Raw genomic sequence first — 19,198 nt, 5'->3', positions numbered from 1 at the left:
TTATGTCTTGAGGTATTCTTTGAACGAATCTCTCTAAGATTCAGGCCATTCCACTTTCCTGTTTGTACAAGGAAAACTGTAAGGGTAATTATTCATACCCCTGTGTTCTGACTCAAATAGAAAAGTGTAGACATTGCTGCAGATGACCTCATAGCCAAGAAATATAAGTCCCATCTGGAAACCATTGTGTCTGTTTCTAATCTCAACACTCAGATAGTTGAGGAAAGAGGATCATAAGTTCAAGTCCAGGCTAGGCTACATAAAGAGAACCTAAATAGATCAGCAATAAATTAGATGGATGGATGATAGATAGATAGATCGATAGATAGATAGACAGATAGATAGAAGAAAGGAAGAAATCACTGTTTCCATTATTGTTCTTGACATGATGTGTGAGTTTGCCACTGTGGTGTTCATTCTTTTTGACAGGGAGCCTAGGTCTTCTTAGTGATTTAGAACATGAGATGCTGTTGGGCATGAATCAGTATGAAGAATATGCACAGGTCAATGTAATTTTTTCTCACTACTGAAGTTGGTCTTGTACTTTCAGTGTCACTGGGGGGAAATGCCTGGTGCTACTGCTTTTATAGAGAAGAAAGTCATACTAGGCAAGGCAACATCTCTGTGATCCTGCTCTCCACACAATTTTGCCACAGTTGATTGTGAAAACACTCTTGTGTTCAGACTCATGACAAAATCCCTCTGGGAGGTTGTATTCTAGTCTGGTGGGGTTTGAGTAGGTCAGTAAGCAAATTGCCTATTTTACCTGCCCAAGGATAGACCAAAGCCGAAGCAGAGAGCAATGAAACAAATGGAGATCAAACAGAGCTTTTTATCTGTTTTTGATATTGTATTATATAGGAGAATGTACCCCACAATTGCATTCATCCACTTAGTTCTAGGCATAAATAGTCATCCAAACATTCTTCTCTGGAAGTGTGATTGCAAACAGCAGTACCGTACAGCAAGCATATCTAAATTGGTCAGGCAGATCCCAAAACAAGGGAGATCATGATGAGCTATATATGCCCAGTACTTTTGCTCAGAGTGACCTGTTTTCTTATCAGTCCCTCTAATAACCTCTGGAGTAAGTAGTGGAGAAATGTGATCCATCCCAAATGTTAAGAATGTCATGAACCAAGGGCTAGACAGATAGGGTACATTTTTGATGAAGTATGCTAGCCATCCTAATTGTACAGAATAATGCTTGTCAGGGACATGGGTGAGAACTAGATAATTGATTAGATTTCAGATTCTAGAAGGCATTTAATAATAAGTGAATAAATTGGAGCCTGACATTATCTAGACCATGACCATATTGAAGATTTTTAATGGATGATGCTGTTTTGCACCCAGAGACACATCCTGTGGTTTGGAGATAAAATGCAATTTAATTGGTCTCTAGGGGTCATTAGGATTTAACCTTCTTCACTGGAGATTCTTATACATAGATAGAGAGAAAGGGGACCATATGGCCAGTTAGCAAAGAGGGTATATTTCTTTTGGACTTCAAGTGCCCTTGAGTAATGCAGCTGGGAAAAGCAGTAAATTTTCATGGATAATTCAGCTAAATGCATATACTTTAACCAAATTAATTTTGTCTGGTGATACTGAGGGCTGACTGTAATGATAATCTATTGGACAAGTATAGGTGAACCTACCAGGATAAAGACCATAGCCCACCTTGTATTAGAGACACCATTCTGTATGTTGTGGGGTGATACAGGAGGAGGTTAAATTCCAACTTCAGGAATTTGTAGTGTCTTTGAGGTAACTTGGCTTCAGTGATGGACTGATGGAGATCTAGGAAAATCTTAGGATTGGGAGATTAGGGAGCTGAAGTCAGTAAACAGAGATTTGTTTTCATAGAAGGTTGAATGGCTTTGTGGAGTAGAGGGGATTAAGAACATAAAGACATTGGTACTGACTTGACACATATTCAGTACAGAGGTGGGCATTTACTCTAGGTTTGTGTTTTCTACTTTTCTCTCATATTTACATCACCAGCAAATATTTTCACAAGGCTGATCCAGCTTAATTTGTGAATTTATAATGTTATAAGTTATCAAAACTATTTCCTTTCTTTCTGATTGAGTCAGGGATGAATAGTGGAGAGCAAGAAAAGAGATACCTTAATAGAGGGAGCCATTATATGTTTAAAGAGTAATCTGGCACTGGGGAAATGTCCAGAAAGCCACAAGGATCATCCCAACTAAGAATCTAAGCAATAGTTGAGAGGCTACCTTAAATGCCCTTTTCCTATAATGAGAATGATGACTACCTTAAATGCCATCCTAGAGCCTTCATCCAGTAGCTGATGGAAGCAGAAGCAGAGATCCACAGCTAAGCACTGAGCTGAACTCCTGGAATCCAGTTGTAGAGAGGGAGACATGATGAACAAGGGGGTCAAAACCTTGTTGGGGAAACCAACAGAACAAGTAGGAGCTCATGGACTCCATTCTGACAGCTGGGGAACCAACATAGGACCAAACCAGGCCCCCTGAATATGGGTGTCAGCAAGGTGGCCTTGGCAGTCTGTGGGGCCTCTGAAAGTGGAACCAATATTTATGCCTAGTGCATGAAGGGACTTCAGGAGCACATTCCCCATGGTGGGGTACTCTCTTAGCCTAGGTACATGGGGGAGGGCCTAGACCCTGCCCCAAATGACTTGACAGACTTTGATGATCCCTCATGGAAGGCCTCACCCACCCCGGGGAGTAGATGGGGAATAGGATGGGGGTGGTTGGTGGGGAGCATGGGAGGATGGGAGGGAGAAGGAACTGGGATTGATATGTAAAATAATTGTTTCTAATTTAAATAAAATAAAAAAATCGTATTTCCTTTCTCTACAGGAGAAATATGTTTAGGGAACTGTCAGATATTGGGTGGCTTAGGGGTCCAAATTGAATTTCCCTTGCAAGCCTTGGCACGAAGGTTACCCAGAGAAGGTAGTAGACCAAATCCCTCTAACCAGAAAAGGCTGACACAATTTTGAAGATTAATCTGGTGCAGTAATCTCCAGCTATAGAAGTTCTCTTCCTAATTTATTTTCTAATTCCAACTTCTAAGTGCAATATTTCCATTGCTGTAATTGTATAAAGGAACAAATAGTGTTTGATGATAAAATAATCATTGGTTTCTTCTGCAAGGTGCCAACAGCCCATTCCTCTTTACTAGGCTGCTTTTGACAGTGAACCAGTTGAATGCAGCACTTTGCAAGTGATTTTACTTGTATTTGGATGATTTTTTCATACAGTATAGTACTGTAGGTTTTTTCATATTTCCAACAATAAACTACATTTCCATTTAGTTATTCTCCACTAATAAATAATAAAAAGTCCCACAAATATCCATTCCAGCACCCACAGTTGATGCTTCCCCAGATGTTAAATATTCAACTTATAACTCCTTAAAATAGCATAGGATTAACAGCCATGCCTTAGACCAGAGCTGTAAACTATAGTAAATACACAACCTTACAAACTGGCATGATGATGATACCTTCAATCCCAGCCCTTGGGAGGCAGTCTGATTTCTGTGAATCCAAGGTAAGCCTGATCCTCATGGAGACTTCCAGGCCGGCCAGGGCTGCATAGAGAGACTTGGTCTCCAAAAACATTGCCTACAAGCTACAAAAAGACTTCTAAACTATTGCATCATAAATTTCAAAGTAAAAAATGAACAGATGAAGGTAATTATAGAAACACATTCAATTTCAGTAAAAATATATCCAAAATATTTGTTTCATATATGCTCAATACAAAAAAATACTCATACTAAGCCTGAAAACTCCAAGTTATTTCATGCTTCCATCCTACCTCAAATCATGTACTATTTAGTTGATATAAATTGTATTATTAAGGTGAGTCACATACATATGAATAAACTGGGCCAGTAGCCAAATTGAATATCAACTCAAATTAACATTGATTAAAACTAAATAAATTGGAAACACTCTCTTACTCTCACTAGCTAAGTACCTTGTGTGGGCAATGGCTCCCTTGGTGGGTCTTGCAGACCTAAATCACAGATACACTTTTGTTAGTTTTCCTTTATGGTAGGCATTGTTCCCCAAGGTGACTATAAAATTGCAGGGTCTCATAGAACTGAATGGCTTAGCTCACAGCACATAACTAGGACAGCTTAATGCTACATGTGAAAGTATCCATGTGCATCTGGCAATAAAACATATGCTCTTTGGTATATGCTTCTGTGGGTTTTGATAGGTGCATACAGTTGTCTAACTAACTTCACACTCAAGATGTGGGAGGTATGAGTTCTGCAGAGTCTTCTCTCTAATGCCCTTGAAACATACTCAACCCTTGTACCAGCCTTTACCACTGAGAAACATCTACTTGACTTCCCCTAGGCTCCTTTGCCTTTTGTAGAGTTACCCTTGGTAGAATAATATAACATGTGAGCTTTGGAGTCTGCGTTCCCTTGGCTTAGAAGATGCATCTGGTAGTCACCTGGTGTACAGTATCACTATGAATTGTATCAGTAGATGTTCCTTTTTTATTGCCGAGCAGTATTCCAGAATGGAGTGTGCTATAGTCATTATTCATCAGTTGAAGAACATTTAGATTGCTTCCAGTTTTGTGTGATTGTACTTAACATCTATGAATATCCACATAAACATTACCTTTTAGTTTTCATGACTAAATGCTTAAAGGAAGAATTGCCAAATTAAATATAAGTCTATGTTCATGAAAAGCCATTGAAGTGTTTGCAAATTGGCAGTTCATTTTGAGAATATGATTGTTGTCCTTGTTTCACAAATCCTTCAATACTTGGTATTATCAGGTGTGTGTGTGTGTGTGTGTGTGTGTGTGTGTGTGTGTGTGTGTGTGTGTGTGTGTAGCTTGGATGCTTCATTGTTGGAGGTTCATTTTTCACTTCTCTAGTAAGTGCTGAACTCTCTATGCATGGACAGATAAACTGTAAGACTTTGAGTGATCCCAGTGTCCCATTTTTCTGCTTATTAATTGGTATTTCTTTGCCTTACCTGCCTCTAGTGTCTCCCTCCATTCTATCTGCTGTTACAACCTTCAGTGACCGTTTCTGCTCCAAATGGACAGCTGCTAATAAACTCCACAGGGACTGTTTTTCTGCACTGACCTTGGTCAGACCCTTATTGTAGTTCAGATACTAGGGACGGCCCACGGCAGATCATGGTAATTGCTTTTTCTCAGCAGATTCCTAGTTTCCTTGTCCTGAAGTCCTAGGGACATAGCCAACAGATGACCATACCACCTGGACACCTTGATCTGCCAAGGGACCTGCAGTCACTGTCCCTCTGTACCTCAGTCTGATTCCCAGAGGGAAAGTGAGCCTGGCCAACCTGACACTATTGCATTAACATTTCCTGGGGCAATGAAATCAAATGTTTGTTCACCCCAGATAGGGCATCCAAAGTAAGAGTCCACCAAAGTCCAACATGGAGGACCTGTGAATTTATAGCCCTGGTGAAAGGTGACTTCCAGGAGCATGAGTGCTTCCCTGAAACCGTTGTATCACCACAGAGCTCCATGCTGTCACGACCTCATGCAAACAGCATCATGGAGTCAACCTTCACTTCCCCTTCTACTTCCTATGCACTACAGCGTCTTCCAAGATCACTTACACATATGGGAGGGCAGGAAGGAATAATGGCTACTTCCCATGTGAGAGTCTTATGACCCTTCTCTCCTCTTCCTTCCAGGGTCCTTAGTAGTCTGTTAACATTACAATACACCTAGCTATTTTTGTGTTGTTCTCAATTAGTTGTCATGGCTACCTAGTCAAGGTAATCTTTACTCTAACTGAAGGTTGTAACAGCAGATAGAATGGAGGGAGACACTAGAGGCAGGTAAGGCAAAGAAATACCAATTAATAAGCAGAAAAATGGGACACTGGGATCACTCAAAGTCTTACAGTTATGTTATGCACAAAGAATAAAGCCGTACTATAATAGACACTTGTACCCTTTTGTGGGACCCATCACATGCTTCTCACTAGACTTCTAAGAACCCCTGCAGCAGCCACATTAATGATTTCAACCTGCATTAGGAGAAGGGATATGTAAAGTTAATGGAGTGCTAAGTACCGCCTCAGATGAAGAGCAAAAGCATGTATCTCATTTCTTAATCCTGTTACACTCCATGCAGTGAGGCTAAGATGTGCTGAAGTTTCCCTAATGTCAGAAGAATATCCACACATATGTCTCCAAACATATAGATGTGGACATGACAATTAGCATGTAGAATGAATATATTTCTAAGTTGAGTTGCAACCAAACATTGAAAGTTCTTGTACCGAAAGACACAGTGGCTAAGTGGCCTTTAAAGTAATGTCCATTTATTTCTTTATTCAAGACAGGAAGCCAAGAATCATCTCAGGAATGATGTACACATGATGAACTATCCCCCCACAAATGGCATGTGCTGTACCATTGTGCCAGATTCAGGGCAGACAAGTTCTGGGCTGCTTCAAGAGATTTCCATGAAAGCATCTTCTTTTCCTACAACTTTTGCCTTCCATTCTCTTGGTTTTGACCAAGAGAATATTCTGTGTGATGCATAGAAATTGCCTCTCTTAATGGTGGGTGGTGTTCTCCTGGGATAAACAGAACAAGCACATTCTGTTTGTTTAACATGCTAATCCTGCATGTTTGCACATACCCGTTCTCAGGCAAGGATGTCACAGGCCCATTACAGCAATAGGTGGTCCTGGACCCAGAGTTATACCTGTTACCGAAGGAACTGTTAATATTTAATTAAAAAAAAAAGACAAAGACCAGCAAAGTTGGGACAATTGGATGGGTAAGGGGTATGTGTAGGGATTTGGTGTGGAGTACAAAGGTGAACAGGGACTGTGGGGAATATGGAGTACCTTACTCCATTCCTTTCTTTCCTTTCTTTCATCATCCCCTGTGGGAGATGCTGGTGATTCTTTCGGGGTTTCTCCAAGGCTACTATCATTTTTGCCCAACATGGTTCTCCATCTCTTACCTTTTTCCTAGGTAGCAGGTATCAAGGGGATATTCCTGGCAAACAAGAAGGTGGATGACCAGGTGAAGACATACATCACTTACAACAAGGGCAGGGATTGGCGTCTACTACAAGCTCCAGATGTGGACCTGAGAGGAAGCCCCGTGCACTGCTTACTGGTCAGTTATCAAGTCCTTCCCTGGGAATACTGCTTCAAGGTCTCCTTCCAGTATTAGGTCTTAGGAACTTGATCTTGGTGCTAAGCAATGTTGGGAGCACAGGTCTGCAGGCTCAGACCATTACACCAACTGTATGGAACACTCAGTGGATTTCATGGATTTTGATTTACAATAGCCAATGTCTTATAGCTGATGGTAATAAAAAGATGTGGAAAATGAGCCTTCACTTATTAATAAAAGTCCCAGACAGAATGCAGTAGGGCTAACCCATCTGTTGATTTCTAGTTTGTTTGGTGCTGCATAGATGTCAGGGTAAGCAAAGATTACCTTGGAAACCCTGGATGATCAGAAAGGACTGTCTACACAGGATCATCAGTTAACCTGTTAGCTTCTGAAGGTCCTTGCTGTGTGAATAATGAGGCAGACAGTGTGAAGTACATGATGTGTAAGGTGACATCTCTGCCTCAAGGTGCCTTAACTTAAAGTGTTGAGGAAAGATAATTGACAGTAACACAACCATTAGTTCCCTGTTAGTAAATGCTTAAACCAGAAGCCATTCTAAGATCTCAGATATGTGATTGCATTTATCTTCAGCCAAAAGTTGCCTTCTGCCATGTGTTCGAAGAGATGTATCAGCCACGTGACTTCTAGACACTGTTAAAATCTAGAGGTGTAGTCGAGTCTAGGTCAGTCAGAGCCACGAAAATTTTGTGACTTTCAGTCCAATTCTACACTTTGATGTGTTTAGCGTTTGTTGTGGCTTTGGGTTGGATACGAGGAATGTCACACAAATGGCTGCCTACCCATTGGAACAGCTCACAAAATCATTGGTTCTCTTTTTGCTGCTAAACCTCGGTGATGACCTCATCTTGCTCTCTTCACCTAGTTTTCTCCTTATTTCAGCTTGTCTTCATCATATTTAGTTTCATTTTATAGGCTTAACTATATATACGTCCAAATCCCTTTTATACAGGCCATAGGAAAGGAATAGCAAACAGTTCAGTGTTCAGTGAATTTCAGATAATGGCTTAAACTATTTTAAGTAAAATTATAAGCAGAATCAAAATATACAAACACATAGATATAGCCTATAGCTTAAGATGGTGGTTGAGAACCTGGACATAACCTCTCTTCATTCTCCCTGGTGATCCCTTAGAGCTCTAATAAGCAGGTTTGATGGCTACCAACAAATCTGGAAGGACATTTGTCATCCTTTGTTAAAGAAAGGACTAGAGGGCTCCTGGAGCTAACTATGAACAAGACCTTGAAGACTAGATTGATGGCATAAGAGGCATTTGATATGAGTGAGAGCAAGCAAGGAAGAAACTATGAGTGACGTCTGGGGCAGCTGCTAATGTGAAGTACTGGGTACACCAGGAAGGTGGATCTCAGTTTAGCACCCATCATTGCTGTTCCTAGATGGTATGCTTCTGCAAGTCTCTCATCTTGTGCAGAAGTGACGGTATGGCTGAAGTTTCTCAGAATGAATTTTTTTTCTTTGTTTTAGCCTTTCTGTTCCTTACACCTTCATCTGCAGCTCTCTGAAAACCCTTATTCCTCTGGAAGGATCTCTAGCAAGGACACAGCCCCTGGACTCGTGGTTGCCACAGGTAAGGAACCTTCCCTGGGCTTTTTCCTCACTAAAGGTTTCTGGGGTAAGGTTTGTGGCTTATGTGTGGGTCGTGGATTCATTTGCGCATTAGATGGACGCTCCCCAGAAAATGAGCAAGATTCTTCAATCCTGAAAGCCCATCATCAAAAACTAGATTGCAAGGAGCCTTGGACAGGTTTAGCTTCTAGGTTAATTCATCCTGCCCCTAGCCCCAGACCAGTCCTGTGAGTCTAGAGAAAGGCCAGTATTCCTGTCAAAGTCAACTGACTGATCAGAGAGATTGTAACAGGGAATTCTCCAAATATTAGGTAGGGCAGTTTTCTCTTTACACAGAAGATACTTTCCAAAGGGTTTCACCCCAGAGCTGTTTTTAATCAGGAGGTCTCTGGTGCATGTAAAGGTTTGTTTACCCATGATTAAGCACCTGGCAGAGAGCCTGGGGGAAAGGGCAGAAAAACTTCAAGTTGCATTGTTGGAGCCGCTGTCCACTGAACTGCAATCAAAAATGATGATAAAGCAGCTCTCTGATGAGAATGAAAGTCTCTGGGGGATGTGCCTGGATTAGCATGCATTTTATTTGCATATACCTTTTCTGGAATACATTGTTGGCATAAAGTAAGGCGGGCTTCTAATATTAGAACTTATAGCTCTATGTCAGGTAGCTTTATTTTTCCCTCTCTAATGAAAGCAGATACATTCACAGTGACTTTCTTAGGAAGTAGTTTTCCTCTAGCAACCCAACACTTGCATCTGGATCTGCTGTTCTTCTAGACATGGATTCCAGCTCCAAAGCTCAAATCCAATGAATTTTCAATCACTATCAGCCACCGAGCATGCTAATCAGCTTAGTGGTTGCTGCAGCTAACTGTTGTCACAAGCAGCTTCTCTTTAACAAGTGTGGACAGTATCCAGCATGACTAACACCACTGCTGTTCCCAGAAGTACAGGACAGTGAGATGAGCATAGGCTCTTTTGTTCTGCCCCTAGCTTGGAGAGCGATACCCATACCCATAGGACATGTGAGTTAGTTCTTCAAGCTCAGAGACTGATAGCCCATCTGTCTGTCATCAAAGTCTACAGGAAATCCAAGGCTGGGTCAGATGCTACAGAGGAAAATAGTGATCAGTCATAAATCAGACATTATTTGAATTCTTCTGATGATAGCCAGGCAGTGCTCAAACACTCTGGACTTTTGGGTTTTGACTAGCAAAGTGGCGACAGGAAAACTAATGTAGCTGGATTGCGGGGTTACATGAAGGAATGGATATCCTATGCTTGCAAATGCCCAGGACACATTGGCTACTCTGCATAAGTCACCTATCATCACCCTGTATCCTTGACTTTAAAGCTGCTCTTGTATCAGAAGAAGGAAGTTTAGTTTTCTCCTTTGATAGGACCCATAATCATATGCATACATTATGCACGCAGTGAAATCCAGGAACCCTGTTATCAAGCTCTCTAAGTTAAGCTCTGACACTTGCTAGGTTGGTGCATTTGGTTTAGTTTTTTCTAACTTCTAAGCTTCATGTCCTCATCTGTAAAGCAGAAAGTGTTGTCTTCCTTATGGAGATATTGCAAGAACAGAGAGAAAAGACCACATTTATGAGACTGGAGAAAATACTCAGAGTAGGTGAGATGGTATAACCACACACACTTCTAAATTAGTGTTATACTATGTCTTCAATGAGTTAGCAGGCATTCTGAAATTAAGTATTTATTTTTGAATATTTAGGTCTGTTATCATGATTTACTAATTACCTTCCCTTGCTCACAAACTCCTTGAGGCTTCTTGCCAGCCATGGAACATCGGGAGACCTAAAATAGAGATGACAAGATTTTGAGCTAACTTGCTAGCTTCCACTTCCTTATGACTAGCTTTCTTTACTTTGCTGGCCTTTCCTTTCCTTCAGGAAAACAATTAGGAAGTCACCCAAGTATGCCTTCACTGTTATGCAAGGTTGGGGGTTTTCTTCAGATATCTCTCCCTTGTATGTATCTCTTCTATCAGCCTGAAGAGATCAGAGCCCTGACTCCCACTTTCCCTGTTCACTTCCTCTTTCCAAATTGTCCTGAAAACTGGTCTCAAAGAAGCTGTGGATGAATGTCTGCTCTGATATTCCTTTCAACCTTTTATTTCTTTGTTTTTGTTTTTGTTTTGGCTGTTTTCCCTTAGACCTGTGCCTGAAGAGATAAATTTCCCGACAGATATCTAAAGTGGCTGTCAAAGCTCCTCCCCTCTCCTTTTACACCTACTCCCTGAGCCCTAAGCACTGGGGTTATTTTTAGAAGCCCGCATGTCAAAACAAGTTGGCTAGCTGTGTGCTCCTTGATGCTGATGGGAGCTTGACAAGCTGTAGCCAGCTTTAATTTTTCATTTTGAAGTATTAAATGTCAGGAGCTCAATTAACATTTTCATTATTGCATTTTTATTGTGCTCTTATTTAGGTTACAGATGTGTGGGAGCTAACATTCCCTCTCTGTTATGTTTAATGAAAAATATCAACCAATATGATAAACTCTTATATGTTTAGGGTGCTTTCTTCATTTTAACGTGTCTCCAAGTGCACATCATCCTAGGGACATCATTCAGTTCTTTATTTATGCAGGCAGTCATTCCATAATTATGTATAGTATTGTGCCAGTTGGTATTAGTGTAGGATCTCTGATGAGACTGTCCACTAGGAATGCTAGGGCAACATAAGCAGAGTTAAAGAATCTTACTCTTTTTTTTTTTTAGACATTTGTTTATTTTGTGTGTCTGTGGCTGCACGTGTATGCACTCAAGCCACAAGTGTGTGTATGGAGTCCAGAGAACATTTGAGGAAGTTGCTTCTCTCCTGTCATCAGTAGGTCATGGGGATCAAATTCAGTTTATAAGGCTCGGCAGTGAGTTATTTATTTAACCATTTGGGCCATCTCTTCTGTCCCAGCTGTTTTCTTTTTCTTGTATAGTTTTATTTCTTTTTGAGGTCTTTGAATTTTATTATTCCCAATCTAGACATATGTATGTCATATTTTGGTCACTTTCCCTCCCAAAAATACCGCTCCCATTGCTACCTTCCTCTTCATGAGACCCTTCTTTATAATAAGCTCCCTTATATTTTAACATCCTTCTTATTGTATGATGTAATGGTAAGTCTTTCCGCCAAGCTGCCTGAGTTCTGCCCTCTGTGTTAGGGCCACAAATAATACACAGAGACTTATATTAGGTACAAATGCTGCTTGGCCAAAGACTAGGATTCCTATCTGCTAGCTCAGTCTTAATTATCAACCATACCATAAGACTTATCTTATGGAGGATGCTGGCCTTGTGTTCTGTCTTCCTGGTGGTTACATGGCGGCTCCAGAGCAGAGAGCTGGAGGAAGAGGAAAAACAAGAGAACAACTTCCTGTTTGTCCCTGCTTATATATAAGTCTGCCTGCTATGTCACTCTCTGCCTGGATCATAAACTTCTTTTTACTACATTTCCCAGAATCCTCCCCGACTCCTAGTCCCACCTATCTTGCTTTCCTATTGGCCAACAGTACTTTATTTATCAACCAATAAGACAAACACATACACAGAAGGACCTCCCCCATCAGTCTGAGAATTTAATAAATATATCATACATTTTAGTCAAATCTATATTTCCCCCTTTCATTTCTCCCATCTCCCCACTACTTTCCTCTCAAAATTTAATGTGCTCTTTTTTTTTTTAACTTACTGAATTCAAGTTGATTCAAGTAGGTCAGCAAATTTACTACTGGGCAGCAAATTTAAGTTGGAAGCATCTACACATACATACACATCCAAACATCCATGCTAACACACACACACACACACACACACACACACACACACACACACACACACACACACACTTTCTTTTCTTAGGCTATAGCTGTATTTGAGTAGGAGAGCTCTGTTCCCATCCTCTATATTCATGTGTACCCTTCTGCCCCTTGCATCTTCAGTGCGCACCGGTGAGGAACAATCTGAAACAGGCTGGGTGGTGAGAGTAAGTGACTTCATCAATCGTCAGTCCCTGAGCCCTAACAGCTGTGTCACTCTGTTCCCCTGCTTTTCTCATAATGAGGTTTTTTTTATTTTCTTTCTCCTGCTGGGTTTTTATTTCTAGGTGACCTCAAGATAGAGTGTGCACAAATAAACTGTAAGCATCCTTTGGGGAAACTTTACTGTGATACCCTCCTCTAACACTGTGCACACTTAAAATGTGAACTGCCTGACAATTTCAGGTGATCTGCTTATGTTGCAGGCAACATTGGCTCAGAACTCTCCTATACAGATATCGGTGTGTTCATCTCCTCTGACGGGGGCAACACATGGAGACAGGTAAGTGACTCAGGGATATGGGAGATATCTAAAGTAAAGTAGACATTTAGACATCTAGCATCTCCAGATTCTGGGGATTCTTGGACTCCTTATGGCTGTAGTAAAAAAATATTTGACTAGCTCTCCAGTGTACTCTGTCTAACAGGTTTAGAGGGGTAGTGGTGGGTGAGAGGACACCTGAGCCTGTAGGAGGGAAACCTAGACTTAGCCTGGCTGGATATTCCATCCCTTCAACAGTAAGTATGTAGCAGCCTCTGGATGCTAAATGTTGTTCTGGTTCCTGGGGGTACACTGACAGGACTGTTTCTGCCATTAGTGTGCCAAGGAATCTTGGCAAGCAGTCCTCCCTCACCAGCTTTCTTGATCTGCTTTTTCATCTGCAAAGGGGGAGGACTAAAATGTTGAAAATAGGAAAGTTGAGGAAGTCAATGATAATTTGAGAATTACACAGACCCAGCTATCAGTAAATGCAAGACAGCTTAACACATATATGTCTACAAGAAAAATCAGTCCAGTGTTGCAAAAAATAGAACCTCGAGCAGTGACAGCAATGTCCCACATGGCCATTGTGTAGTTGATAGACGCTGAGTCTGAACAGAACTTTTGACTTAATAAGTTTAATGTAAGGAGCCACATGGGACTACTATATTAGTCAGCACAGACATAGTTAATGTCAACAAGGTTTCAGGCAAGAAACTCAAGATTTGACATTCCTTCATTTATGGAGTTCAAAAACCATATGAAGGAAATCATTTCACATAAAACGAAATATAGTTCAGGGTGATTGTATTATTTTAGCTGTCTTATCATTGAAGGAGGGTGAAGAGTTGGTTCTTCTAGGGAGACTAGGAAGGACTTAATAATTAGAGATGACGTTTTACTAAGTCTTAAAAAGAATAAGATTTCTAGCTGGGGAAGAGAAGGGAAAGGCACTGAATGTCTTGATGCAGTCAGTTCACCATTAGCTGTCTTGCTGGTCAAGCTCCAATTGGATGGCAAAATAAAGTCTGGCATCACGATCACCAGCATTGCCATCACCCTCATTGTCACTGCTACCGCCACTCATGTCAAGCAAGCTTGTTTCTAATTTGAACTTAAAAAATGAAAAAAAAAGTGTTACCAGGCACTCACTGGATGCAATAGCTATTTTAACTAGTGTGCAGGTTGCAATGAAGAATATGGCAAATCGTGCTCCAAAGGCTGTAATCAAGGGACTGTGACTAGGGAACAGACATACGAATCGGTGTCAGCTTTCAGAATAGAAGATAATCTGCTTCAAGGGCCAAAAGAGGTCAGCAACTGCAAAACAACTCATCCAGTATAGATGACAATCACTGTCCAAGAGCCTAAAGAAATTTTTACCTGGCCGGGGAGCCAATGCTGCATTCCCACATGTGCCGTTACCATCTCGCTTTTCTTCCCCTCTTTCTCAAACTGCCCAAGCTTCTGCTTTTCATGCCAGTGACTGTCAGAGGAGGAGTTGGCAATGGATGACAGTGTCAAGAGGGAAGTTTAAGTACCACTTTGTCCTCCTCCCTGACTTCAGTCCTTTATTCCCATTACACCACTTATCACAGAGCTACCCTCTGACTAGAACTACAGACTTCGCCTCTCCATCATATTTGAAATACATGTCAATTACAAACTTAATTCCTTTGCATGTTAAGAGGAGTGGCCGTTAGTAGGGCATTTTTCTTTATTGAAAAGATAAAAGTGAAGAATGATAAAGAAAAGTTTTAAGACTGAGGCACTTACTTCTTTGCTGTGTTCATTTGAGCATATGTTGCAGGGGATCCCATTATCACTACTCATTCCTCTTTTCTACCTGCCAGCTCATGCTAATCCTCTTCTAGTCCTTTCCTCCGAGTCACCATCCTAGCCTCTGTATCTCTGTAATATGAGCCAACACCAGAGTTAAGAACTTGAAGAATTCACAATTTCTGTTTTCCTCTGTGAACTCTGAAATTGGGGATCTTTGTTGAATAAATACTATCCCTGCTTCAAGCTAGAATTGTACAAATCATACACCTTGATAAATATAGAATTATATCTGAAAACATCTTTGTTGAGTCTCTTATATCTTGCTGGTACTTAACATAAAAAGATGGAGATGTGGATCCCCGAATCTGTGGATAGTGAATGGATAGTTTAATAAGATTTGGACAAATGTATGTCTCAGGTACTGGCTTGTTTTAAGGCCCAAGAAAACTATATTATAATGAATATTTGTAAAACATGATTCACAGGCATCAACTTTGGGTCTTCTTCCAACCTCTAGAAGAATCTAGGAAGTAGTACCTATCTATGTCTAAGTGTTATATTGTTCTAGAGTCTGGAGAAATTCTCTTTTTCTCCCTAGACAAATAAACACTAAAAATGAATAAAGGCAAATAAACAAAGATGAGAAAAGCAATTTATAAGAAAGCAAAGATAAGAATTTTTTGAAATTGTACTCTTTTTTGGAGGAAAGCATTACCTATTTGAGCATGCACCATATTGCCTTTCATTCTTGTTGTATTTTTGTTCACATGACTAGTGTGAACTATCCTGGATGTGCCATTTGAGTGGCATAAGGAGAGCTGTGTTGTTCCCTGTGAGCCCAGTTTCTTATTCATCAAATGCAGACAATACACCTCATACCGTCTGATAGAGTCACTGGAAAGCCCAGAATCTGAATGAAACAATATGTGTATGAAAGACTGCAAACTGTTAAGCACTGCAAATGTAAGGCATTGCTATGATTGCTGCTGTTGCTGTTGTTCCAGATCTTTGATGAAGAGTACAATGTCTGGTTCCTAGACTGGGGTGGAGCTCTCGTGGCCATGAAACACACACCTCTGCCAGTCAGGCACTTGTGGTAAGGACAGCTCCCTATCCTATTAATGAGAAAGTCTTTAGTGGAGAAAGTTGGGGGAAGTCATTATGAGTAGTTTTGCATTCTGGTCTCTATTTCCTGAACCAATACTCACTAGCCCACTTTTTCAATATCCTTATATCATCTGCCTCATAGGTAGCAATATGTGTTGACAGGTAAGGCAGAAAAGAATAGAAGGATCAACAAGCCCAGGCAGCCTTGATTTGGATTCCAAATATGAGAGATGCTCTACAGGGATGGTTAGGTTCATGTTAGCAGATACTAAGCACAGTTCTGAATAACTTTAGTTATGATTCTATGACTGTCCCATTATAGATGACCTTTAGGTATCATGTATATTCTTCTAAAGATTAAGGGAGTGATCTAGACTGATAGTCTGGATTTGTAGCTATACGAGACTTAGAAGTAGTTAAAGACATGGTGTAGGCTTAATACTGTAAGTGAATCTGGACAATGAGGAGAAACCAGTGACGTTGTTACAGTTGATGAAAGAAAAATAGCCAGGAAGGGAGAAACCTTGAGAAAGTCTTCATGAATGCTAAAAAAGAGATGATAATAGAATCAAATTATTTAGTCACATCAAATTTATTATGGAGCAAAATACTAAGTGACTAAGTGTCTTGGGGGGGCACTGTCAGAGTACATTTAAAATACAAGTGTAGTTTAAAGAGTTTGTAACTGTTATGTGTAAATAGAGTTCTTAATTGATCTAAATAATAAAAAAACAGAGTCAGATATAGAGTCAAATGCTGAGAGATCAGGGAGAAGCATAGACACACCCTACTTCTTTAGACAAGAGAGTGAGTTCCTGTTTCTCCCTGCTTATATCCTGTTTCTGCCTAGTTATTTTACTTCCTGTCTGTCTGTACAGACCTCCAGACCTCTATGGTTAGCTAATGGCAAGCTCCATTCTCTGATCATCAGACAGGCTTTATTTGTACAAGCAAGACATCACCACAGCTATGAATGAACGAATGCACAAATGAATAATGCACAATGAGATAAAATTGAAACAGTTTTGATTGTTCATCTCAACAAAAGAAAATATGTACTGGCGCTCAGAATATAAATACTAATTAATTAATGAGGACAAAGAACAGATTAAGAATGTATCTTGAGGGGTTTATAGCATGATTTAGATTTTTGACAAAGGAGAGATGAGTTTCTTATATGAAAATATCTTAAAGAGAAAGAATTTCAGGCTTCATGTTCAGCTAAATAGTTATTTGTAGGTGAGGCTAGCTAAAGTGCAGATGGTAACATTCACAATGAACAAAACTCTGGGCCCTAGATTTACCAGGCCCTGAATTACCAGTAATACCAACACTTTGGTGAGAATTTTAGTGGAAAGCATCTGGTTATAATCTGAGAGAGAGTTGATATCATGGTGCCAAGTGCAATCTTCAGCCACCATAAGAAAGACTCTTCCTGGTTTGTCCATTTCAAACTATATACAATTGTCACTTTTAAGTCAAAACATGCAAAAATGTTGTCAGTCTCTTAGAGCCTCATTACCACAAGGTAGAATAGTTACATTTGCTACCATATTATTTTATTAGGTGGTTATGTAAGTAATCCTTTTTAGCTTTTTTTATTCATTTATTTTTTACATTCCAATCTCATTCCCCCCTCCCTCCTCTCTTCCTGCTCCCTTGCGTTACCCTGCCACCTCCCATCTGCTCCTCAGAGAGGGTAAGGACTTCCCTAGAAAGTCTACTAAGTCTGTCCCATCATCCTTCTGAGGCAGGACCAAGGCACCTCTCCACCTCTTACAGCTCTGTATATAGGCTGAACAAGGTGTCTCTCCATATAAAATGGACTCCTCTAAGTCAGTTTGTGCATTAGAGTTAGATCTTGAACCCATTGCCAGTGGCCTCATATATTGTCCCAGTCACACAATTGTCACCTATATTAAGGGAGTCAAGTTCAGTCTTATGCAGGATCCCCATTTGTCAGACCAGAGTCAGTGATCTGTCATTAGCTCGGGTCAGCTAATTTTGTGGGTTTTCCCATCATGGTCTTGAATCCATTATTCATATTATTACTCCTCCCTCACTTGGATTGTACTTCAGGTATAAAAAAATCTTTAAAGATAATTTACTATCTTAAGGGTGAATATGTGAAAATTTCCAGTGTAATTATTATTCATTTCCTGCTAAATAATAGTCTGGATTTGTTGAAAGAATATTACATTCTAGGCACTGTTATAAACTTCTCCAACAAATTATTCTTCTCAATCCTAAATATGTGGATATTTTAAAAATTGCCAATACAATGACTTTAAAACACAACTGTATCAAATACCTTACTCAAAGAGTTAGTACACAGGTGTTAACTGGAGGTATCAATGGAGCTCCTGTATGTTAACTGGTAATGTTTTAGCTACAGTGAGGAGCATGTATAGGGGTGGAACATGGTTCTAGCCCTCTGGGAGATGATAGTCAGTACAACGATTTTAGAATAACTCAAAGCAATGTCTGTTATAAGAGCTGACTATGTGATACTGGACAGTGGTCTTCCTACAGCAGTTGGCACTGAGATGATGCTTGGAGGATACAGACAGAAGTGTGAGGCAAGCTAGTGAAATTAAAAACTCTCAGCTAAGGCTAAAATTCAGAAATGTATAGAGTACTCAGAAAACTGTTTTGGAGCCAAGGATGGGGACATGTAAAAGGGGGCAGGATTGAAAAGAACCTAAATGTCATTTAAAGGTGCTATGGTTGAACTGGTAGGTGATCCCTCTCATTTTCAAGACCCATTTCTATCTGTTGAAGGAAGAGTTGCCTTTTAAGGAGGGAGTGGGATTTGTCCCAACAAAGATGAAAGTAAGTCTTAAAACATTTAATTTTTACCAAATGAGGCACTGTCTTGGCTCTGTCATTATGTTTTAGGAACCATCTCCATAACGTTTGATACACAAGTGTAGATTAGTGAATTCCTTCAAGTCTTAGGAGAAGAAAGTAGCCACTGTATCCTATGCTTGACTATCTCAGACTTCTCTTTATCCTTGACTGTGGGGTAGGTTTGTATGCTTCTTACTGCTTTTACTAGCTTCCTGCAGAGAACCTTCCTGGTGCTGACAGAGGAAGGTTTATTGTTTTCTTTTGGATGGAGATAAAGAAAGTAAGCCTATATGATATGAAAGGAGAGCATGGAACCAGGAAATTAGAGAACCTGTTTTTTTTCTTTTTTCTGAGACAGAAAGGGAGTGGACCTAGAAAGGGTGGTGGG

The 19,198-nt window shown here is 40.3% G+C and overlaps 1 protein-coding gene across 1 annotated transcript in view; it reads left to right on the top strand.

Moving 5' to 3' along the window:
• The window catches only part of Sorcs3 (sortilin related VPS10 domain containing receptor 3), a 625,100-nt gene that overhangs the window by 523,577 nt on the left and 82,325 nt on the right, over positions 1-19,198 (top strand). The window contains exons 10-13 of the mRNA XM_027407465.2: positions 7,001-7,147; positions 8,655-8,757; positions 13,016-13,092; positions 15,858-15,949. Of these exons, the coding sequence (XP_027263266.2) occupies positions 7,001-7,147; positions 8,655-8,757; positions 13,016-13,092; positions 15,858-15,949 (419 nt within the window). The remainder of the gene's footprint in view (positions 1-7,000; positions 7,148-8,654; positions 8,758-13,015; positions 13,093-15,857; positions 15,950-19,198) is intronic.

Source organism: Cricetulus griseus, chromosome 3 (assembly GCF_003668045.3).
Source record: "Cricetulus griseus strain 17A/GY chromosome 3, alternate assembly CriGri-PICRH-1.0, whole genome shotgun sequence".
Taxonomy (NCBI): Eukaryota; Metazoa; Chordata; class Mammalia; order Rodentia; family Cricetidae; genus Cricetulus; species Cricetulus griseus.
This window is presented reverse-complemented; position numbering and strand designations above follow the sequence as displayed.